This window comes from Fusarium flagelliforme, assembly GCF_020744385.1.
Source record: "Fusarium flagelliforme strain FIESC 12 MPI-CAGE-AA-0113 chromosome Unknown B0J16scaffold_6, whole genome shotgun sequence".
Lineage (NCBI taxonomy): Eukaryota > Fungi > Ascomycota > Sordariomycetes > Hypocreales > Nectriaceae > Fusarium > Fusarium flagelliforme.
This window is the reverse complement of record NW_025763508.1, coordinates 3,267,984-3,289,781: the sequence shown is the minus strand read 5'-3', so window position 1 is coordinate 3,289,781 and position 21,798 is coordinate 3,267,984. Positions and strand designations below refer to the sequence as shown.

General features: G+C 48.7%; 6 protein-coding genes across 6 annotated transcripts; 4 read left to right on the top strand and 2 right to left on the bottom strand.

Moving 5' to 3' along the window:
- Positions 1–333: 333 nt before the first annotated feature.
- B0J16DRAFT_179956 (Endoribonuclease L-PSP/chorismate mutase-like protein) lies at positions 334–1,124 on the bottom strand. The gene is made up of 3 exons (XM_046122579.1): positions 820–1,124; positions 606–758; positions 334–553 (listed from the first exon to the last, which is right to left on the bottom strand). The coding sequence occupies exons 1-3, from the start codon at positions 973–975 to the stop codon at positions 455–457; spliced, it is 408 nt and encodes a 135-aa protein (XP_045980665.1). The 5' UTR covers positions 976–1,124; the 3' UTR covers positions 334–454.
- Positions 1,125–1,541: 417 nt separating this feature from the next.
- B0J16DRAFT_348146 (uncharacterized protein) lies at positions 1,542–2,956 on the top strand. Its single transcript, XM_046128682.1, has 3 exons — positions 1,542–1,642; positions 1,720–2,336; positions 2,390–2,956. The coding sequence occupies exons 1-3, from the start codon at positions 1,608–1,610 to the stop codon at positions 2,839–2,841; spliced, it is 1,104 nt and encodes a 367-aa protein (XP_045980664.1). The 5' UTR covers positions 1,542–1,607; the 3' UTR covers positions 2,842–2,956.
- Positions 2,957–2,986: 30 nt separating this feature from the next.
- Positions 2,987–5,101, bottom strand: B0J16DRAFT_291824 (fungal-specific transcription factor domain-containing protein). Its single transcript, XM_046124300.1, has 6 exons — positions 4,993–5,101; positions 4,911–4,935; positions 4,077–4,857; positions 3,803–4,019; positions 3,450–3,755; positions 2,987–3,400 (listed from the first exon to the last, which is right to left on the bottom strand). The coding sequence occupies exons 1-6, from the start codon at positions 5,022–5,024 to the stop codon at positions 3,055–3,057; spliced, it is 1,707 nt and encodes a 568-aa protein (XP_045980663.1). The 5' UTR covers positions 5,025–5,101; the 3' UTR covers positions 2,987–3,054.
- A 1,172-nt stretch (positions 5,102–6,273) lies between these two features.
- Positions 6,274–7,453, top strand: B0J16DRAFT_348142 (uncharacterized protein). The gene has a single exon (XM_046128681.1). The coding sequence runs from the start codon at positions 6,305–6,307 to the stop codon at positions 7,283–7,285; it is 981 nt and encodes a 326-aa protein (XP_045980662.1). The 5' UTR covers positions 6,274–6,304; the 3' UTR covers positions 7,286–7,453.
- A 480-nt stretch (positions 7,454–7,933) lies between these two features.
- On the top strand, positions 7,934–18,065 carry B0J16DRAFT_403519 (uncharacterized protein; the record flags this gene model as incomplete). The annotated part of the gene is made up of 11 exons (XM_046132722.1): positions 7,934–8,439; positions 8,478–8,560; positions 8,618–8,732; positions 8,788–8,917; positions 8,973–9,138; positions 9,195–9,437; positions 9,488–10,347; positions 10,397–15,221; positions 15,278–16,909; positions 16,956–17,908; positions 17,957–18,065. Exons 1-11 carry the CDS (start codon positions 7,977–7,979, stop codon positions 18,063–18,065), a joined length of 9,579 nt encoding a protein of 3,192 aa, XP_045980661.1. The 5' UTR covers positions 7,934–7,976.
- Positions 18,066–18,381: 316 nt separating this feature from the next.
- Positions 18,382–21,379, top strand: B0J16DRAFT_291819 (uncharacterized protein). The gene is made up of 2 exons (XM_046124299.1): positions 18,382–19,306; positions 19,390–21,379. The coding sequence occupies exons 1-2, from the start codon at positions 18,490–18,492 to the stop codon at positions 21,261–21,263; spliced, it is 2,691 nt and encodes an 896-aa protein (XP_045980660.1). The 5' UTR covers positions 18,382–18,489; the 3' UTR covers positions 21,264–21,379.
- Positions 21,380–21,798: the final 419 nt, after the last annotated feature.

Sequence of the window (21,798 nt, the reverse complement as noted above, 5' to 3'; positions counted from 1 at the left end):
GAAACAATGCCTATTACTGGAAACAGGTCAGAGCTTAGGTATCTACGTAACATGAACCTTCAGATTGTAGAGTGCATGACTAGCTTAACGGGGGGGCCGATCAGTCTTCAAGAACAATCGAGCAGATAAACCTTATCTTGACAGATATCATATCTAGTGAACCTAGCGGAATAAAGTAAGGTTGTCTTACACTGCTTATCGTTGGATTGTTTTACGCATATGCTGTCTTGTGGTATTGGGGATAAATTGCGCAAAGTGCTGTTCGTTCAATATGTTATAGATAATATCTTTACATTGATGCCATACAGATTCTTTACCCCCAGTCTACATTGAGCTAACTCAAGCTAACTCCCTGGATAGTGCATGAAGTCTTACCCTATAACGGATAGACAGTAATGATGAAAGTAATTATTTCTATTATACGATAGTGCTAAAAAGCCACGATCGAATGTCTCTACAACTTGCTAGGCTTCTCAGGAATAGCTGCGATAGCTTCCACCTCCACATGAGCGCCCTCCAGTGGGAGCTGAGCAACAGCCACGCAGGTTCTACTCTAGTCATCAAATTAGTACCCGGCTGACGTTTAGGTTAAAAGGAGACCTTACCGGCTTGGGTTCAGAAGTAAAGAACTCAAGGTAGGCTTTGTTAACCTCAGCATAGTGATCCATGTTCAATATGAAGATCGTGACTTTCAAAGCATTGTGAAGGGTTGTTCCTGCTTTGTTGAGAATGGCATCGAGGTTTCGAAGAGCTCCAGCCTATCATAAGAGTTAGAGTCCAAACTGGGGTATTAGGCTGGGGAGAAAAAGGAGGACAAACGGTTTGATGATAAGGCCCATCGGCCAGTTGTCGAGTTTGCGGATCCATACCGAACGAGCCTGAGCAGTAGACTGTTCCATTATGTATGACTGCTTGAGAAAGATGGGGGCTGGGTGCAGGTGCATCGCTTGTCAAGACACCGGTTCGGAGAGCCATTATAAATGTTGTAAGAGTCCTAGGGTCTTCGTTTAAACAAAAGGTTATCTAATATGGCCTCGTGTTGGTTGAGGGTTGGGTTCGTCAAAGCCTTATCGAAGACGGAAATGGAAAAGTTATTATAGTCCAACGGGTTGGGAACAACGTTGCTATGCTTCAAGCAAGTTCAGGGAGGCATTTTGACCGAGTCAATGGTTCAAATCTAACTTGAATAAGTTGCGGCCAATAACATGCCAGGATCAATCCAGCATCAATTCCCCCGCGTGTCTCCACCATTCATAAATAATGGAGGTGGATCTCCGTGAGGCTAATGGAAGCCCATGTCCAATCATGTTTCGACGGACACCCACCTCCATAGACTGGTATCCGGTTGATATCTTCAGCAACTAATGAAAACCAAGTAGGAATTTAAGGAAAGGTGAGACGGAACCAGTAGTCATGCCGTGGATCTTGGCAGTGATTATAAAACACCTCGTACGACTGTGTTCTGCACCCGGTGTTTGCCGATTGAAAGAAACAAGTGCCCGACAATATTGTCTTTGTATAAAAGCACTCGCTGGCTCGTCTTTAACCATGTACCTAATTGTCCTTACGTATTTATCTCTATAATTCACTGCCAGTTCTCTCTTAGCATGTCCAGTCACTCGGGAACTATTGTCATTGTTGGGTGTGTCTAATAGCGTAACGAAATTTTCTTCTAGTAAAGAATGACGTCAGTTAGAGTTGCTAACTTTAAATGAACAGCGCTGGAGTCATTGGACTATCAACAGCTCTCCGCATTCAAGACAGAATTCTGCCCAAGAACAAACCACCGCCGATCGTAATCATCGCACGACATTTTCCCAATGAGACCTCCATCAACTACGCTACACCATGGGCCGGCGCTCACTATCGACCGTGTCCAGGCAACACTCCCCAGCTACTTCAAGAAGCAGTATGGGCGAAGAAAACATATGACACTCTTGACAGCTGGTCAGAGAAAGACAACATCACAGCCGGCGTCGAATTTATGCTCGGAGAAGAGTTTTTTGAGTGTCTTGCGCCTGAGTATGTTGACGTTGCAAAGGACGTCTCCAAGTCGGCATATGATCACCTTAAATCAAGCTTCAAACTATTCACAAGCAACGAATTAAGTGCTATAAGTGACTCATTGAAACTGGGTTTCAGCTATCGAACGTACTCACTCAATAGTCCTTTATATGCTTCGTTTTTACAGCGGAGATTTCAGAACAGGGGAGGCCGTGTAAGACAGTACACACTCACGTCACTGGAAGAGGTTTTCTCGATTGAAGACTCCGTATCTGTTGTAATCAACTGTTCGGGTACTGGCTTCGGTGATGCTAAGGTTTTTCCCATACGTGGTAAGTCCTAAGATACAAGAGGGCCTTAGTTTCTTCAACTGATCTTACTTCAGGCCAGACGTGTCTTGTGGGAAACACAATTGCGAAGACTGTAACACGCCAGAACTCCGATGGCACATGGTCCTTCGCTATCCCCCGACCTCTACAGGGCGGCACCATCATCGGAGGCACTAAAGAGCCCCATAACTGGGACCCTTATCCTTCATCCGAGACACGGCAGATCCTACTATGCAACGCAGCTAAGTGGTTCCCATTTGAGTCTGAAGGTTACATACCTACTTCCGCCAGAGCATCGGATCGTTTTCAAGTCGTCAGAGACATCGTTGGTCGTCGGCCAGCTCGTGAGGGAGGTCTTCGCCTAGAGACGGAGCGGTTGACCCAAGGTATCATTGTTCATGCCTACGGTGTTGGTGGCAGAGGTATTGAGCTATCATGGGGTATCGCAGATGAGGTTGTTACCTTGCTTCATCAGAATGACGTTTTCTCGTCACGAGCACGTCTTTAAATCTGACAAGCTCTAATCACGTTCTGTCATTTCTTTTACTATGTTATAAGCTAGATGATGTTTTCGCACGTTGTAAATTAATTTAGATCTTAATTATGGATGAACCTAAATGCAGATAACTGATTTAATTTATTTACATTATTTGGTACAGAAAGTCCATCTGAACTGAAGGTAGTAAAAAAAGTTAGTAATGTTAACTTACACAAAGCAATGCTATGCTAGATTAAGACAAGCATCCAGATCCCCGGCCGGCCTCAAACCTTGTACTTGGCCAGCAATGCTCCAAGTGGAAGAACATTCAGCTATGCAACTAATCAGATAGCTCTGCTCTTCTGGAATTCCAAACTTCTCTATACATTTCAGCGCTTGTATAGATGCGTATATCAATATGAGCGGTGCATGATGGATGCCGCATTGTATCTTGTACATTCGAACCATGGCAAGAATATCTTGACTTGCCGTAGTGCAACAGAGGCGTGCAGCTTCTCGAGCCGATTCGACGTTATTGGTGGTGGCTGATTCGTAGTTCAAGGCAATAAGAATACTGTTATATAGCAAGCTTTACGTAACGGTTAGTTATTTATCTCTGTTGTGTTATAGACACTTACTGAAGCGTAGCGATAGCGGGGGTTATGGTAACACCCGCAGACCATTTGCTCCACCTTGCAAAGGCTGGTAGAGCATTCTTCCACTGCAAAAGGTCAATGTTGAGATTATCAAGCACCGTTTGGCGCGCGAATATATCGGATTCCGTTCTGGGTGTCCGTGGAGAAAACACTGTGGTCATCATTTTCTCAACAATTCTGTATATGCGAATTTGTTCTTTGAGGTATGGTATGTTTGAAAGATCTCGAGGCTCCTCTGGGTCATCTCCGAAGCCAAAAGGCCTCCAATACTCCATTCCGGGTCCGTCGCTGATCTTGTTAGTTTGCTTGCGGGATGGGGATGAGAGATGACTTACATTATGAATTCCAATAAGTCGACCTCGGCACTGTCAAAGGCTAGTTGTACGGGCCTCCCCAGTATCAAGCTGATCAGCTTATCTGAGATGTAGGAACCCCAATAGATTCTGCGACGGATCTCGACATCCTCGCTTGAAATAATAGTCGAGTCTTGTGGCAGCCAGTTCATAGGATCACTTTGAAATCCCAAGTCCTGTGCCATACGGAACGCGATACCTGTTTTTCGTTTTGTCAAAAGTCGATATCCTCATACGAACGGTAGACATCTCATACCTGAGAAAGCCCATCCCTTGGACACATTCCCCCGCCCAATTTCAAAGAAGGCTAAACAGAGGAATGACTGGACTGTGGGGATCGAGGGACGGTTCAGCCCCGATACCATGACGATACTCTCAGCGGCTCCGAAGAACAGCTCACTTAAGCTCCTCTCTGCTTCAGTCTCTGACATGAGAAGTCCTAGTGCACAAACTGATAGCAGAAGCGCAGATGACCAGTACTTGCAACCTCTTGGTTCACCAAAATGGTCTCTTAGAAACGCCTCTCGATAGACGAACATAAAGTGGGGATACTGCCAGCGAAAGAATTGCTGCAGAGCTTTGAAGACTGTATCGTCCTCCAACTTGATGCCGAAGTGATCTATAACATGATCAAAATTGGACTCGTTGTACAGGGTCGGGCTCGAATAACTGTCCCTTGTCGGGAGAAAGTCACTGTTAAAGATGCTTGTAACGCCGTGGTACACCAGTGATCCCTCTGCGTCAGGTTTCAGACATGCTCGGGGCGGAGTATCAGATTGGATGACTTGGGACGGCGCTGCAGCTGAAACACGCGATGCTTCTCCTTTATTAACCGCCGATCCAAGCTTTTCATCTCGAAAAGCGGGAGGAGCGTCCCTCAACTCTTGGATGAAAGCCTCCAGCGACGCAACTCGATTTTGTAAAACAATCGTGTATTCTGATGATGCTGGGTTTCGTCTCTTGTCAATGTTTTCATATTCGCAACCGGCACCAGCCTTTTCACAATTAACACAAGGGACTGTTCGTGTGCATCTCAACTATTGCTGTTAGACTTGCACCAGCCCATTAATATATCGTAGCATCAACTTACCTTTCGATAGCGACAACGTTTACAGCTGAGGATTTATGTTAGTAGAGTATATAATTGGTTAGGAGCTTATTTAAAGTCTTACGAGAGTTCCTGCTTCCCCGTTACAGCGTTCATATTGACTTGAATTGAAACAACGCAGCGACACAGTTCTTTGGTGTCAGGTGGGAATGCCAGTGAGACACTGCTCTCATTGCAAGATATAAGCTTAACATCAAGGATAGGTTCAAAACCTGGATAGTTCATAATGAGTGGGGTTTTTGGAGGTCAGAAAGACTCATTTCATAATCACGTGCGCCCTAATTCTGTTTTAGCTTCAGAGCACCCCGGCCAATTGAAAAAGGTTTTTTTTTCCCCGGGCAGCTTACTCGACAGCATTAAAGATGGACTTATGTTAACATCAGTTTTGTCATTTATGCACATTAAAATATTCCTGGAAGAGAAGAGTTACACTAGCAGACAGTAGTTAGTATAACATGAGTATTTGCAAAAGCCGCTCAATGACACAATTAGTTAGATTTATTGTTGGAATTCAACCGGTGATGCGAATGATACCCTGTAGTAAAATCTGCCTGAAACCACTCAACCGGCCGGAAAGCGGCCCGACCAGGCGAAGGAATGCGGGGCATCCCGGCGGCTATATTGGAGTTCTACAAGGTCATTTGCTAATTTACGGTGTCCATGGGATTGAGAGCTCGCCACGAAAGCTTTCAATCACTCATGCAACATATCGCAACTTTGTACCCTTATTTATCTCACTGGCAGCATTATCGAGCGCGAAGCCAAAAAAAACAAACAAATTTTATACAGTCGCAGAGAAAAGCCCAATGTCTTCTGGAAATGCTCCTGGTCCCTTCGTGGACAAAATGTCCGAATCTGACATTGTGTACCCTTTGCACGAGTTTGATGACTCTCCCATCAACCGATACATACAACACTGGACCCTACGGTTTGACGCCGTCCTTGACACGCACAAGTTATGCGCAGCTCTTACGCACCTCCTGAGCCAGGGCGACTGGAGAAAGCTAGGTGGCCGCTTGCAGTTCAATAAGGCCGGCAAGCTTGAGATTCACGCACCAAGAACATATACCCAAGCCCGTCCGGCATTCCAGTTCTCTGAGCAGACCTTCCCAGTGAGAACAGTGGATCATCCTGTTGCAAAAGACCTCCCGAGGGCAAGAGGCAAAGCTGAACTATTTCCCGGTATCGCGTCGCAATTTAATACCTTGACGATTGGCCCCGAATGGGCGCTTGAATTCGATGAGCATATTAGTCGTCAAGAGCCCGTCATTGGCGTTCATATTGCTCTCTTCAGTGATGCAACATTGATCAGTATCCGCTGGGTCCATGTTGTATGCGATTTTATGGGGATCAAAGCTTTGGTCCTGGCTTGGTCAATGGACCTTGACGGACGCTACGACGACATACCAGAATTCATGGGAGCATACGATGACCCTCTGAAGAATGTCGGTTCAGAGCCGCCCAAGGAGCCATACGCCCTGGCAGATATACAGCTAAGCCCTGAAGCTTTCAAAAAGACATACGACAAATACCTGGAACACGTCGAGGCATACCCATTCTCGGTGCGGCGAATGCTCGTGCTACCAGATTCCGCCGTACAGAAAATCAAGATGGACTTCATCGGTGGCCACAGTTCTGATCAACTCAAAGTAATTCCAAAGGGGGCGCTCTTCAATGGACAGTTTATCAGCGACGCGGATATCTTAGCTGCCTGGGCTGCGCGACTCTGCTGTGGCATCCTTCCTGAGACGGATCAGCCTGTTCATGTGATGGGCATGTATGAGGCGAGACACTGTCTGCCAGAAACGTTCCCACAACGCAAAGACAAGCCCGAATCCAGCCCAGTCTTTATCGCCAATGCAACTTTCTCCACCTCGACCAACACCACCTTGGAGGCGCTGCGGCACCAGCCGCTAGCGAGAACCGCCCTCCTGGTGAGAGAATCTGTGGCGACACTAACCAAGGCCCCCCAAGTGCACGCACAACTGCATCTTCTGCGGGAATCATATGCCAGGGACAAAGAGAACCCGGCCATCTTCGCGGCTGAAGACTCCTTCATTCTAGTCGTGTCTAATTTCAGTAAGATGGAATTCTTTGACTCAATTGACTTCTCCCCCGCTGTCATAACCCCTGCTGTAGAGGGTCATGGGAAGTCTCCGGGCAAGATCGCATGGCACCAATGGACTTCGATACAGCACAACACGCATGTTCGCAACATGTTCCAGGTTGGTGGCAAGGACGGCCAGGGCAATACTTGGATGATGGCGATCTTACCTCCCCAAACCTGGGCTGTTGTCGAGAAGCATTTAGCCGGCCTCTCGAGTGGGCCACGACCCAAGGCGCCAAGCAAGTTGTAGGATGTGGCTCATGTGAAGTAAAGTTCTGCGGCTCTGCGGCTCATGTTCTGCTGGCCAATAGCGGAGGAACGCGCTAGATTCGATGTAACCTCACGATTCCTTCCGAGATATTGTTATGCAGGTCGCTTTCGTTACAATTGGCAGGCTAAATGCTATTCTATTATCCCGCACGCAAACCACATATGCATTACGCCATGATCGTGTCTTTGTGTTATACTGATCCTACTCCCAAAGGCTAGACAATTGTCTCGACAGCCCTAAATCGTACTATGGTGGAGGCTCATGGCTCCACTATATGATCCTACGCCTGGCCACAAGGAGCCGTTGGTCCGATCTTGCCTATATTGGTAGGATTGGCATCAGATAGCCGCGCACTTTCCATGCCATGAGCCAGATCTTCCAAGACAATTCAGCCTATTGTTCTATTGGCGTTGTAGAGATAGCGACTGCTCGGACTCACCAGCCGTAAGAAGGCTTTTATGTCCGTAGGATCAAGATAGCCGGAATCCTTCAAAGAGGGGGAGTACCTTGGTATGCGAAAAGGATACGTGACAAGTTGGGAAACGATATATAGTGTACGAGACTTGAAGTCGTGATACATGCTGTAGAGTGCTTTGGTTGTTGTACTGTTGCAAAGTCTAGAGCCATAAAATTATCTTTACAGAAACTCCACACCCCTTTGTCTCTAACTATGAGCCCCCCAGCCCCGATTGCCATCATTGGTGTCGGTTGTAGGCTTCCTGGTGGAGCCAACAACTTAGACAAGCTATGGCAATTGTTGTCGGAGAGCGGAAATGGCCAGACGGAGATTCCCAAAGACCGCTGGAATGCAGATTCTTGGTACGACGTTTATCCAGATGCGAAGCAATCTATGGTGACCAAACACGGGTATTTCCTCCAAGATGACATTTCTCAGTTCGATGCCAAATTCTTCGGCATCTCCAGTGCTGAAGCGCACTCTATGGATCCGCAACAGCGTCTTTTCTTGATGACGACGTACGAGGCTCTTGAAGACGCTGGTATCCCTGTTGAAAGACTTCGCGGTTCCAACACTGGTGTGTACGCCAGCATATTCGAGAGAAGCTACGACCGTATGGGACACAAAGACCTGTCTACGATTGGCAGAACTCATCTGAATGGAACGGGAGAGTCTAGTGAGTCAGGAAACTAAGCAGTCATGAATGGTTTACAGCTAACATTACATCAGTCCTCTCCAACCGGGTTTCGTACTGTTTCGACCTGCGAGGTCCCTGCATGACTATCGACACTGGCTGCGTATGACACCTTTGAACCAAATTCTCCGAACGAGCTTCACTAACTGTGGGTATCTAGTCTGGCAGTCTGGTTGGTTTGCATCAAGCATGTCACAGTCTTCGACTGGGCGAATCCAATCTCGCTTTGGTTGGTGGCTCACAACTCGTGATTCAGCCAGATGTTCTAAGCATTAGTGAGTTACTTGCAAACAACTCCCAGAGACGACCACCGTACTGATATACATGTAGTGAGCGGCATGGGAATGCTTAACCCAGATGGAAAGTCCTATGCATTTGACTCGAGGGGTGCTGGCTATGGACGTGGTGAAGGCGTTGCCACAATAGTCCTCAAGCGTTTGGACGAAGCTCTCCAGGATGGGTGCGTTACGGATCCCTTACAAAGACTTGACATAGCGACTGATATGGTATTGTAGTGACCGGATACACGCCATCATTGCCAATTCGGGCATGAATCAAGACGGAAAAACTCCTGGCCTCAATACCCCAAGCGGCGAGGCGCAGGCTGCTCTTTCGCTGCGTGTATACCAAGAGGCTGGGCTAAATCCTGCCCACACGTCATTCGTTGAGGCTCACGGTACTGTAAGTTCAACCTTGTGAAAACCCAATCAAAACAACCATCTAAAAATAATACACAGGGAACACAAGCAGGCGACCGCGAGGAAATAGCCTCAATATCAAAAGTCTTCTGCGAAGACTCTGGTAGGACAAATGACCTTTACGTCGGTTCAGTCAAAACCAACATCGGCCACCTCGAGGCTACATCTGGTATTGCCGGCTTGTTGAAATCTATACTCATCCTCAAGCATGGCCAAATTCCCGCGAACCTTAACTTTGTCGAACCAAAGCCTTCCATAAAGCTCTATGAAAAGAAGATCAAGGTACACGACTCTCTTCATCATCAGAAGAAAACACTCTAACGTGCTAGCAGATTCCCAGTCAACTTACGGAGCTACCATCGCATGATAGCGGTCCTTCGCGAGTATCAGTCAACTCATTTGGGTACGGAGGGACAAACTGCCACGTTATCCTTGAAGCGCCAAGCGCAAAACGTCACCTCAATGGGAACACAAATGGGGCATCCCACCATAACGATAGCGCAGATTCGCGTAACGGAGATATAAATGGATCATCCGCCACTGACTCTGTCTACTCGAACGGGTTCTCAACTCACGATCATCTCAAGCCTTCTGATGACTCTGCTCCGCAGTTATTTGTACTAAGTGCGTCAACCGAGAAGGCTTTATCATCAATGTCAGCGAATATCAAGCAGTGGGCGAGTACCCACCCACTTGAACCTCAGACACTCCGCAGTCTTTCCTACACGCTAGGTGTTCATAGATCTGGTCTTTCATTCCGGAGAGCCATCGTCGCATCAACTTCTGTAGAGCTACTGGAAGAATTAGACCAAACAATTCATCCAAAGAGAGCTAGTATGGTTGTGCCACTCAGCTTTGTCTTTTCCGGACAAGGTGCGCAATGGCATGCGATGGGCCGTGAGCTCATTAGCTCGTCACGATGCTTCCGGCAGTCAATGCGTGCTATGGATGACACCATTAGACACGAAGGAGGCTCGTGGAGTCTCATTGACGAGCTACTCAAAGAGGAGAGTGAGTCGCGGATTGGCGAGGCTGAGATATCACAGCCTGCGACGACTGCAATCCAAATTGCGCTTGTCGATCTGCTAGAGAGCCTTTCTATAAGCCCCAGTCGGGTCGTTGGTCATAGCTCTGGTGAAGTCGCCGCTGCCTATGCTGCCGGCGCTTTAAGCAGAAAAAATGCAATCCTCGTGTGAGTCAAATGGCATAGCCTATGCGACGATGTAACTAACATTCAACAGTGCCTATCATCGTGGCGTAGCGTCCTTGAAAGCCAAGGCAGTGGCTGAAGTGCCTGGCTCAATGATGGCAGTCTCTCTTGGCGAAGCGGAAGTGCAGCGATACATTGATCAGGTCACAGCTGGAACTGTGAGTGTAGCTTGTGTGAACAGCCCGGCCAGCAGTACAATCTCTGGAGACTTGGCTGCCATCGAAGAACTCAAGTCATTACTTGATGCCGAGGGAGTCTTTGCCAGGAAACTCAAGGTCGATACTGCATATCACTCGCATCATATGAGGCGAGTTGCTCAGGATTACCACGAAGCGATGCGAAACATCGAGTCCTCTGACGTACGGGACGGTGTCATATTCTACTCTAGCGTTACCGGTGCAACAAAGTCAACAGCGTTCGGTGCCGACTATTGGACTGAAAATTTGGTCTCTCAAGTCAAGTTCAGTCAGGCGTTGGCTTTGCTGATGGATGACCAGTTGAGAAACGAACCGGGGATGGATACAAGCGTTTTCGTTGAAATCGGCCCTCATTCAGCCTTAGCAGGACCTTCTCGCCAAACACTTGCACAGAACGGAGGCAAGAAGTTCAAATCGGAATACCTTTCCGCTCTCGTGCGTCACAAAAACGCTATACAGACACTTTTGTCACTTGCCGGCAAGACATTCGAGCTGGGTCTCAAGGTTGATTTGGAAGCCGTGCTCAAGATAGCTGATGAGTCAGAGCCTGAGATTATTAGGGATCTCCAAGCATACCCATGGGACCTGTCCCCATTCTGGCACGAATCTCGGCTCAGTAAGGCTCACCGCTTTCGAAAGTTTGCACCGCATGATCTACTCGGTCTACTCGACCCAGCGAGCAGCATTCATGAGCCCCGATGGAGATATCACATCAACTTGGACGCTTTGCCGTGGCTGCGCGATCATGTAGTTGAGGGCTTCACATTGTATCCAGGTGCAGGCTACCTCACCATGGCTATCGAGGCAATGAAGCAGCTTGTGCAGTTACGTCACGTTGAGGCGTCGATCTCGAAATTCATCCTTCGTGATGTAGTTATTTCGAAATCCATTGTCCTCAACGAGTCGGACAATGACGAGGAGTCTGGTGAAGTTGAAGTTCAACTGAGCATGTCCAGTTCACGTCAATATGAAGGGAGCCGCTGGGAATCGTTCCGAATCTGGTCATATGACAATGCCAATGGATCATGGACCGAGCACTGCTCTGGCGAAATTGCGGTTGAGTACGAGACCACTGAGGTTGATGAGGTGAACGGGACGAGAGAAGCAGACTTGCGCAAAGAAGAGTCGATGCAGCTTCTCAATGATGCTCGACAGAGTTGCAACATGGAGATGACAAAGGTCGAGTTCTATGAGTTTGCGAAGCTCACTGGCAACCAATGGGATGGTGCATTCAGCCCCATCGACTCTCTGAAATACGGTAACAAACAAGGTCTTCTCGACATCATCATCCCGGACGTGGCTACCTTGATGCCATATCGCTCTTTCCGACCTCACCTCATTCACCCGATCACTCTCGATGCTGTTCATCAACTCAGTGGCATGCTGTTCAAGAAGTTCGTTTCTAATGCCCCTTGTGTGCCTACCAAGATTACCCTGTTGGAGATCGATGCCAATATTTCGACACGAGCAGGCGATAGCCTCACTGCTGCCATGCAGATAGAACCTGATGGCCTGAAGGCATCTACAGGTCAGTCTTGGGTGTTCCAACGAGAGGCCGATGGGCAGCTCAGGCCAGTCATCAAGCTTTTGGTCAACCTAAGAGCCATCGGCGAGGCTCACCAAGATGAGAACCGACCTTTCGTTCAAGATAAGGTGAACCGGCTAGAGTGGAACTTGGATGCAGATTTTATGACGGAAACATCATTCTCCCACTTTCTCTCTACCACACTTGGGTTGGATGAGAACATGACATACAACTATGAAGGCAGCAAAGTATCAGCTGTCGAAGCTGAGGAGAGCTTCCGTACAGCTGACCAAGCAGCATCTATCTGGATTAGAGATGCACTAAGCCACGTTGAGGCTAACAATGTTGAGATCACCAGCTCTCATCTCGTCAAGTATCTCGGATGGATGAACAAATGGGTCAACTCTGACTATTACAACAAAATCATGTCAGGCTTGAGCTTGGAGGAGGAAGTCGACATACTGAACCGGATTGATTCCCTGACCGATGCACCCGAGCTACAACTGCTTGCACGTGTCGGCAGAGCCCTTCCCAGGATCTTAAACGGTACAGTCGATCCATTGAGTGTCATGCTAGAGGGGAATCTCCTCATACGTGCCTACGAGGGTGGAACCTTCAGTGGCGATTATGAGGCTGCAGTTGCGTACCTCCAGCTTCTCACATTCAAGAATCCGCGTCTTCGCTTTTTGGAGATTGGCGCCGGAACAGGAGGCTGCACGAAGCGACTTCTCGGTGGAATTGCTGGTCAGGGTCTACCCATTGAGCAGTACACTTACACGGATATATCAAGCGGCTTCTTTGAAGAGGCTCGCGCCACATTCGCCGACTGGGAGTCATACATGGACTTCAAGACACTGGATGTGGAACGGGATCCGCTCAAACAGGGCTTCCAGCCGGAATCATATGACGTTATCGTGGCATCCAACGTTCTGCATGCGACAAAGCGAATGGATGTTACGATGGAACATGTGCGAAGGCTTCTTCGTCCAGGTGGAAGCCTCATACTTGTCGAAAACTCGCCTAAAGGAGCAGTCATCGGTCTCATATTTGGTACGCTATCAGGATGGTGGGCTCACGAAGACGAATTCCGAGACGACACTGCGCTCATGTATCGAGAACAGTGGGGCACTATTCTCTCAAGGAACGGCTTCGGAGGTATCCATGTTGCGCGAAACAGCATGATGGTTTCAAAGGCTGTACCCATCCTGACCAACGGACATGCTGCAGAAGCCAACAGGATTGTTCTTATCAGCGATGCTCCTGATGATGGCATTGTTGAGATTTCGAAGAATATCAACCTTCCCTCAGCCAACGTTGATAAAAGGAGTTGGGATCATTTGGACATCAGTGAGGATACGGTCTACTTGATCGTTGATCGCGCTGAGACACCTTTACTCCTCGACCCTCAACCTCAGCTATTCACGGCCCTCAATGCCCTTCTTGCCTTGAAAGCCAAGATCCTCTGGGTGGTCATTCAAGATACTGCCGACGCTGTGTCCACAGCATACAAGGGCGTAGTAAGTGCAACCACCCGGGTCCTGCGTCGTGAAAGTGGCAACAATGGGCTTGTCAATCTTGACATTCGAGATGCTGCCTGCGACCCGGAGGTGATCGGGAAGGCAGTGTTTGAGTTACTAGGAAAGTCCTTCTGGCCAAGGACTCACGATCAGAAATCTATTGAGCCCGAATTTGCGTTCGAAAATGGCCGATTCTCAATTCCTCGGGTATTTCCAGACGCGACGTTCTTGAAATGGGCTCGTAGTAGCTGGGATGCCGTCACTGAAGCTGAGACAGAGACTACCCTTCATCAAGGTGACCGGACTCTGAAACTTGAAGTAGCTACCCCCGGCTTGCTAAGCTCTCTCCGATTCGTGGATTGTGACTTGTCGACCGAATTGGAAGCTGGCCAGATTGAGGTTAAACCCGAGGCCTACGGTCTTAACTACAAGGATCTGTGCGTGGTCTTGGGACAAGCAGATTCTGATGCGGAAATGGTTGGCGAGTTTGCCGGTGTTGTTGCAGCCGTCAGCGACGATATGAAGGACTTGTTCCAGGTCGGAGACAGCGTCATGGGCTTTGGTGCTCAGCCATACAGCAACCTGTCGCGCGTCAACGGACACCATATTCACAAGATACCGAGCGGGATAAGCAACACTACTGCAGCATCGATAAGCTACGCATATGCTGCGGCATATCAATGCATCAAGAATCTGGCTCGCCTGGAGGAGGGTCAATCTATTCTTATCCATTCTGCGTCTGGAGCTGTTGGTCAAGCGGCGATCCAACTTGCTCAATCCGTCGGGGCAGAGATCTTCTGTACAGTTGGAAACCGTGAGAAACGACAGTTTCTGGTAGATGGCTACGGCATCCCGGAAAGCCACATCTATTCTAGCCAGACCGGTTCGTTCAAACAGAGCATCATGCGTCTTACGAACGGTGAAGGTGTCGATGTTGTGCTAAACACATCGACCGGAGAGATGCTGAGAGAAAGCCTTGACTGCGTCAAACCGTTAGGCATCTTTATCGAACTGGGAAAGACTGAGATACAAAGAGACTCTCGTCTGAGCATGGCCGCATTCGAGAAGTCTATCACGTTCATTGGCTTTGACCTCGTAACTCTGGCGAAACGACGGCCTAAGCAGATATACCAAATGTTGGGTGAGATCGTCCAACTCATTGAGTCAGGCCTACTTCGTACGGCGCAGCCAATCAACACATATCCCGTCGAGCAGGTCGAGGATGCCTTCCGAGTTATGAGTTCAAGGAAACACATAGGGAAGATTGTCCTGGAGGCGAAGCCAACGTCGGTGGTCAAATGTCTACCAGCGAAGTCGAAACCTCTTAGACTCCGGAAGGATGGTACTTACATCGTGGCTGGAGGTTTGGGCGATCTACCTTCGCGAATATGTCGCTTTTTCGCTGCCCGTGGAGCTGGTCATATTGTTTCTCTCTCTCGACGCACCATCGACGATGAGACGAGACGTAAACATATGGCAACAGTGGAAGCGCACGGGGCAAAACTTCATCTGATCAAATGTGATATCACCAATGAGGAGCAGATGAGGGAAGCTGTCTCATTTTGCAGTACGCTGCCTCCTGTTAGAGGCGTTGTGCAGGGCGCCTTGGCGCTGAGGGTAAGTTCCCATCATTCACACTGACCAATACAACAATCTGATCTGACACTATCTAGGATCGAACATTCTCACAAATGACTGTCGACGAATGGAAGCAACCACTCCAGCCCAAAATCTTTGGAACGATCAACCTCGACAAATATTTCGCCAGCCCAGACCTGGCCTTCTTTGTGGCACTGTCATCTATCGTGTCTGTGATCGGGAAGTCTGGGCAGTCCAACTATGCAGCTGGCAATGGCTTCCAAGACGCGTTTGCGCGCGCCCATGCCGACCACCCGCATACCCAGTATGTGTCCCTGAACATTGGCGCCGTCTCGATTGATGCGCACGGCGCTTTGGAGGCATCCCAGAACGAGACAGCAATCAGTACTATCAGGGCTAGTCTTCGGCAGAACAGTGTCATGGATATCTCATTTGACGAGTTCTTCGCAAACTTCGAATACATCATGACCGATTCTGCTTGGAAGGATGGTCTACACCAATCGATTCAAGCAGTAACACGCCTATCGATGATGGAAGCCAACGATGAGTACTTGCTTGACAACCCTGTCTTTAGCCAGCTACCAAACGCACTGCAGAAAAAGTCCAGTGGCGGTGCCAAAGCCAATAAGGTTGACTTCGCAGAGGCACTGGCTGGTGTGAAGACCATGGCTGAAGCTGAGGAACTAATTCAAGACGCGACACTCGCCAAGTTTGCTGTCTTTCTCGATCGGCCTGTGGACGAGATCCGCGTAGATCAGTCTTTGGCAACGATTGGACTCGACTCCCTTGTCAGTATTGAGTTGAAGAATTGGATGGTGCGCACATTCCAAGTTAATCTACAGACATCGGAACTGAGCGGTGCTGGCAGCATCACAGCCCTCAGTACCACAGTTGCATTGCGATCTAAACTGGTTCCTGATGAGGTCCGTCAGTCGCGGTCAAAGGACTCTGAGCTCGAAGTACAAGAGCCACGATCCGAATCGACAAGCAAGCAAGTCCAAACCAACCATGACTTTTATTGTTGCCGGACCTGCAAGGATTTACCGAGATATCCGCTCGTCGACTTGAATGAGGCCGTTGACGACCTTCTCAATAGCGTTGGTCACTTCTCTCACACACGAGAAGAATACGCTGAGCTCAGCCGCAAAGCCCATGCTCTCGCGGCACCGGACAGTCTTGGCCGCAAGCTCTATAATAAGCTACGCGTCAAGGCTGATGATCCCAATGTGGAAAGCTGGATCGCTGACCTACTTCTCAAGGCTTTGCATCTCAAACGCCGCTATCCGTTAGCACCCTTTGGTAATTTCTTGGGTACGCACTTCGACAGCCCGACTCCCCACACTCAGGCGGAACGGGCGGCTGTTCTGACTACGGCGCTGTGTGAATTCAAGGCCGATCGTGACGCTGGCAGGCTGGAACCTGATTTCCTTGGTACCAGGGCTAACTGTGGGCACTCTTTATCCTGGCTGTTCAATGCTGTAAGAGAGCCCAATGTGGACTGTGACAAGATGATGAAGTACCCGGGAAATGAGTATGTTGCTGTGCTGCGAAGAGGACATCTCTTCAAAGTCTCCCTGAAGCAACAAGGCATGCCGGTTTCATATGACATGCTCAAGGCAACTTACCAGTCAATCCTCGATTTGGACCTGACAAACAAGTCTTGGGCTGGCATGTTGACCACTGACAATCGCGATTGTTGGGGATTGGTAAGTGACCTTTTGGACTTCAATGCTTTGACTGACACTCTTTTAGAACCGACAGAAGTTACTCGCCTTAACCAGCGCGAATGCAGTTTATCTCGAAACCATTGAAGCGTCTGTATTCGTCATGTGTCTTGACGACGATAGCCCCGTTACACGCGAAGACCGAGTCCGGTCTGGCTACATCGGCGACTCGTTCAACCGTTGGCACGACAAATGCACCCAAATTATCGTCACAGCCAATGGGCGCTCAGCAACCATCTTCGAACACTCTATGATTGATTTGATGACGGTTTCTCAGCTATCTCAGAGGCTACAAAATGCCATCACCACGCTTGAACCCAAGGGCACCGCAGAAACCATTGTTGTTGATCCAGATAGTCTCAACGAGATACCCTTGGTGACGACAGAAGACATTGATAGCCGGATTGAGGTGCTCCGTAAGGACTATCTTGCCATCACCTCCGCAAAACAATACGTCCCGCATCTCATCAACTCGTTTGGCAAAACGCTGATGCTCAGTAACTCGGCACCTATCAAGGCAACAGTTGACCTAACAATCCAGCTAGCCAGTCGATTGTACTTTGGTCACCTTCCAGCCAGTTGGGAAACAGTATCGACGGCGCATTTCCATCTTGGCCGTCCAGAGATTGTGCAGGTTGTTCTCAAGTCAGTCATGGACTTTTGCGACGCCGCTCTCGACGAAGCTGTGCCCCGCTATGAGGTACGGGCCAAACTGCTGGAAGCGGCGCGGCAGTGCAATGCGCAGATCGCCAAAGGCACCGAGGGCCGCAACTACTTCAGACTGATGGACGTCATTGAGGTTATGTCGCAGGATCAGAAGGATGAAGAGATCCCCGAACTCTTCTCTGACCCAGTCTGGAAGAGAGGCTATCCCCAATTGATAATGCAAACCATGGTGGAAACAAAGCTAGCAGAGGATCCTGGCTTCACCATGCCGCACCCTGAGTCTGTATGGATGAGCTATACCGTATTTGATGATTCGTGAGTCTCTACAGTCATAACGCGAATGCACTTGCTAACAAACAATAGGGTTGAAGTGTGTTTTGTAAGTCCAGCCAATGGTGCAGAGCGTTTTGCAACGGCATTGGATCGGGCTGCGGAGATCGTGAAGAACATCATTTCAGCACGGGATATGTAAATAGAGCCATAGTGTCTACTTCATAACATGAATGCTACCTTAGTGCTTACTATTATACATTTTTCACCCAATGTCAGACAGAGAATAGCGTCCCCATTCACTAGCGTGCTGACTTGTTAGTGGGTAGTTTCTTTTTTCACGGTATTTCAGCGTAAATGAACGGGCCTTTGTTCACTAATTCCCTCCACTGTAAGATTATGCACCTAGTGATTACTTTGCCAAGACTGGCTGCCTGATCTAGTCTCACACCGCTCTCTATTTATTGCTGTATTTACGAAGCCAATTCTGAGCATTAATTGTGGTATCTAGAATGCACCGACTGCAAAGTGCATTACCCAACCGTCTCTTCCTATAGCTACTACCAGATCTGTTTTGCATGATCGACGTTTACCAACAGCCTACAGCTTAACAGATCCCAGCAAATATGGCATCGTCCCTTTCAGCACTTTCGCAAACCCTTAGTGGGATTACACGCACCAAGATCAATGAACTAGAAAAGCAGCGCACCATCCACGAAGCACGAAAGGATAAAATCTTGGAACATGCCGATCAAGAAAAAGACCGACTTGCAAGAATTAACATTCTTCTCAAGGGGGTCCGGGGCCTTAACCCTGAGGCATCTCAAAGCCCTGCAGTGAAGAATATCAAGCACTGGTTGACTCAGTCCAAATATGATGTGTCTGTACCGAGCGACTTTTTGCAGACCCATGAAGACCTTCTTCGATCGCACCTGGAAGTACCAAGTCGGAAACTAGCACTGGGTCATCTCTACGCTCGGCTGATAACGGAATGGATGACCCCCTCTGTCAGTGGCCATCCAGCTTCGGAGGAAGAGTCCTTTGAGATTCTGGACCGTCAGAAGGAAAGGCTTCAGCAGCTGTGCGACAGGTTCGAGCAGGTGGTCTTTGACCCACTGGAGACCGATGAAGTCGAGATTGACCTGTACCTCAATGAACTTTTCAAGGGTGAAGATGAAGAGAGTGCCAAGTCACTTAAAGCTCTCAGAAAGACAATCGGTGATTCTTGCCGACAGATCTTTGGCGAAAAGGCGCCGTTTGACTCTACGACACTCAAGTGGTGCATCAATGGGCTTCTCGCTGAGGACCTGCTGAGCGATCAGAAACAGACCATTCTTCGGGACTTTCTCGAGCAACCGGTGGTTTTGGGAGAAATCGCAGATGTTCTCAATATTCGATTTTCTAACATTGATAGCTGGGAATGGGATGCTGGTGAATTTGGCAGTAAGTCCTCTGGCTGATTATTTTCAGCTCTGAACAAGACCCCATCTATGACCGAGGGGCGGATGGCTAATGATGACGTATAGTTCCTGTTCTTCCAAGACAGCAACTGAACGGAAAATACCGAATATGGATGGACGAGGACGTATTGCAAGCGATCCTTATCCACTACGTTGGTATTCAGTGTTGCGTTGCTCTCAAAGCGGCCCTAAATAGCTTCGTTCTTCAAGATGATACATTTTGGAAGTGGCACACCGAGTCAGAGCCTAGTCACGATGAGAAGCTGCGCCGCGTGTATTACCTGTCCTCTGGCGCCACTGCAACTTCGAATGTCAAGAACGAGAGAAGAGCGCAGTATATAAATACGTTCTTCATGTCCCAACTACCGGAGAGTGTGGAGACGATCGGTTCCGGTGGTTATAGCGATTCAACGGACGGACAAGACAACTCCAAGAAGCCCAACATTAAACAACGCCTACTTCAAACACTCGCAACGGAGACAACTATACACAAAACATTGAAGGACGAAGTGGCATTGGTACAGACTGACCTGGAGTGGTTCGCCACAGGCCTGTCTCATACTACTATCTTCGCCGTGATGCGATTTTTCGGGTATACAGAAGATGCCATCTCCTTCTTCAAAAAGGTTCTCCAAGCACCTCTCAACGTGCAATCATCTCCAGACTCTCCGTTAACGGGCAGCCCCAGAGTGCGCCGCCGCGGGGTGCCCATGGCTCATGCTCCCGAGAAACTCCTCGGTGAGCTTGTTCTCTTTGTCATGGATGTTGTTGTCAACCAGCAGGATGGCATGCTGCTTTACCGACTTCACGATGATCTTTGGCTATGTGGTGAGCCACTCCAATGCAAGAGGGCCTGGGCTGCTATGAATGAATATGCCAGCATCCTCGGTCTCACCTTCAACCGGAGTAAAACCGGGTCCGTATACATCATAGGGAATGGTAGCGAAAGAGATGCCGATGTTGCAAAGAGTTTGCCCGAGGGCCCAGTTAAAGTTGGACATCTATCACTTGACCCTCAGTCGGGAATCTGGAGGATCGACCACGATGAGGTCCATCGACATATGAAACAGTTGAAGAAGCAATTGAATGAATGCAAAAGTGTACTGGAGTGGGTGCAAACATGGAACAGCTGCATGGGGCGATTCTTTAGCCATACCTTCGGCGAACCAGCGCACTGCTTTGGACTGCACCATGTTGACAGTATCTTGGAGACTTATAAGACGATGCAGAAGTTCCTATTCGACGAGACATCAGGTTCCTTACAAAACAGCCATGGAGCCGTAGACCACGTCAAGCACATGATCAGAGAGCGTTTTGGGGTAGATGTACCTGATGCTTTTGTCCACCTACCGGAGCGTCTGGGAGGGCTCGGTCTACGCAATCCCTTCGTGCCTATACTGACGATTCGGGAGAGCATTGCGAAGAAGTCTCCTGAATCAATCATTCAAGATTTCTTCAACGCGGAAAACGAGCGGTATAAGCGATATATGAAGTCCTTCGACGGTTTGGAAAATGTTAACAGCCGCATCAAAGCAGCTGTCAATGGATCATGGGTTATCGGGACCGTCGGCTCCGAAGCCTTCAAGAATCTTCTAACGGCTGAAGAGCTCGAAAACTTCTTCAGCATTGAAGAATACGCAAAGCACAGGGAGCTTACGAGTAGTGCCTTGAAGCAGGCTTATCTGGCCCTGCAGGCTGTTCCATCTGCGATTAATCCGGAGATGGACCCTGATGTTTTGCAGGCTCTGAATAGCGGATTGGGAGTCGCTGCGAATGATACAGACAGCAAGACTAAAGAGGCTCGGTGGGCATTGCAGATGTATCGGGATGTGTTGCGCCGCGACTACGGAGGCTTGCGTCTTGTCAACCAAGAACACCTTCCCCTAGGTGTGTTGACGCTGCTACGGAGTAGAGCAGTTACATGGACAACGGTTCTATAGGCTCAGTGATTATTATTAGCATAGCTGTGTATCCCGTTTTTTCCACTGCAAGGAAACTGTGTTCGTATTGGTTCTTGTTTGATTAAAGTGATGTCTCCGTTCAAATGAAGTACCCAACACTTATGCGCTGGTGATTATTTTTTTCTTTTTTGCAAGTAACCTTCCCTATGTGGCGGAATGTGCCTGCTGCCATTGGCCACGTGCCGGGGGACATCAATCCGGATCCGTCCCACCATCACGCGACCTGGTCGCATACCCAAACTCATTAAGACCGCTGCTGTTTCCGTCCAGTTCTTTCTAGAACGCATGATGTAAGGTAGTATCCTTGTTTCTAGAACCCCTGTCAATCATAGGCCATGCTTAACCCAGAGGTTTCGCATTAATTATGGGCAACTGAGGGATCGACACGGAGTGCACTGATCACGAAACAATTAAGGACAAGTAGAAAACCTCCTGATGATGGTTTTCCCTGCATGAACTTTTGCTGCAACGCCAGGTGACAACCCCTTTCTCGAGCTTTTTGAAGTCCAGCAAA

Excerpts from the sequence above, each read along its gene's own strand:
- B0J16DRAFT_348142 (XM_046128681.1), top strand. The coding sequence starts at position 6,305 with ATGGACCTTGACGGACGCTACGACGACATACCAGAATTCATGGGAGCA.
- B0J16DRAFT_291819 (XM_046124299.1), top strand. The coding sequence starts at position 18,490 with ATGGCATCGTCCCTTTCAGCACTTTCGCAAACCCTTAGTGGGATTACA. Across the intron at positions 19,307-19,389 it reads GGATGCTGGTGAATTTGGCA|TTCCTGTTCTTCCAAGACAG; the intron begins GTAAGTCCTCTG and ends GATGACGTATAG.
- B0J16DRAFT_348146 (XM_046128682.1), top strand. The coding sequence starts at position 1,608 with ATGTCCAGTCACTCGGGAACTATTGTCATTGTTGG. Across the intron at positions 1,643-1,719 it reads GGAACTATTGTCATTGTTGG|CGCTGGAGTCATTGGACTAT; the intron begins GTGTGTCTAATA and ends TTAAATGAACAG. Across the intron at positions 2,337-2,389 it reads TAAGGTTTTTCCCATACGTG|GCCAGACGTGTCTTGTGGGA; the intron begins GTAAGTCCTAAG and ends ATCTTACTTCAG.
- B0J16DRAFT_291824 (XM_046124300.1), bottom strand. The coding sequence starts at position 5,024 with ATGAACGCTGTAACGGGGAAGCAGGAACTCTC. Across the intron at positions 4,936-4,992 it reads ACGGGGAAGCAGGAACTCTC|CTGTAAACGTTGTCGCTATC; the intron begins GTAAGACTTTAA and ends ATAAATCCTCAG. Across the intron at positions 3,756-3,802 it reads GACTTATTGGAATTCATAAT|CGACGGACCCGGAATGGAGT; the intron begins GTAAGTCATCTC and ends TAACAAGATCAG.
- B0J16DRAFT_179956 (XM_046122579.1), bottom strand. The coding sequence starts at position 975 with ATGGCTCTCCGAACCGGTGTCTTGACAAGCGATGCACCTGCACCCAGC. Across the intron at positions 759-819 it reads ATGGGCCTTATCATCAAACC|GCTGGAGCTCTTCGAAACCT; the intron begins GTTTGTCCTCCT and ends CTCTTATGATAG. Across the intron at positions 554-605 it reads TTACTTCTGAACCCAAGCCG|AGTAGAACCTGCGTGGCTGT; the intron begins GTAAGGTCTCCT and ends TTTGATGACTAG.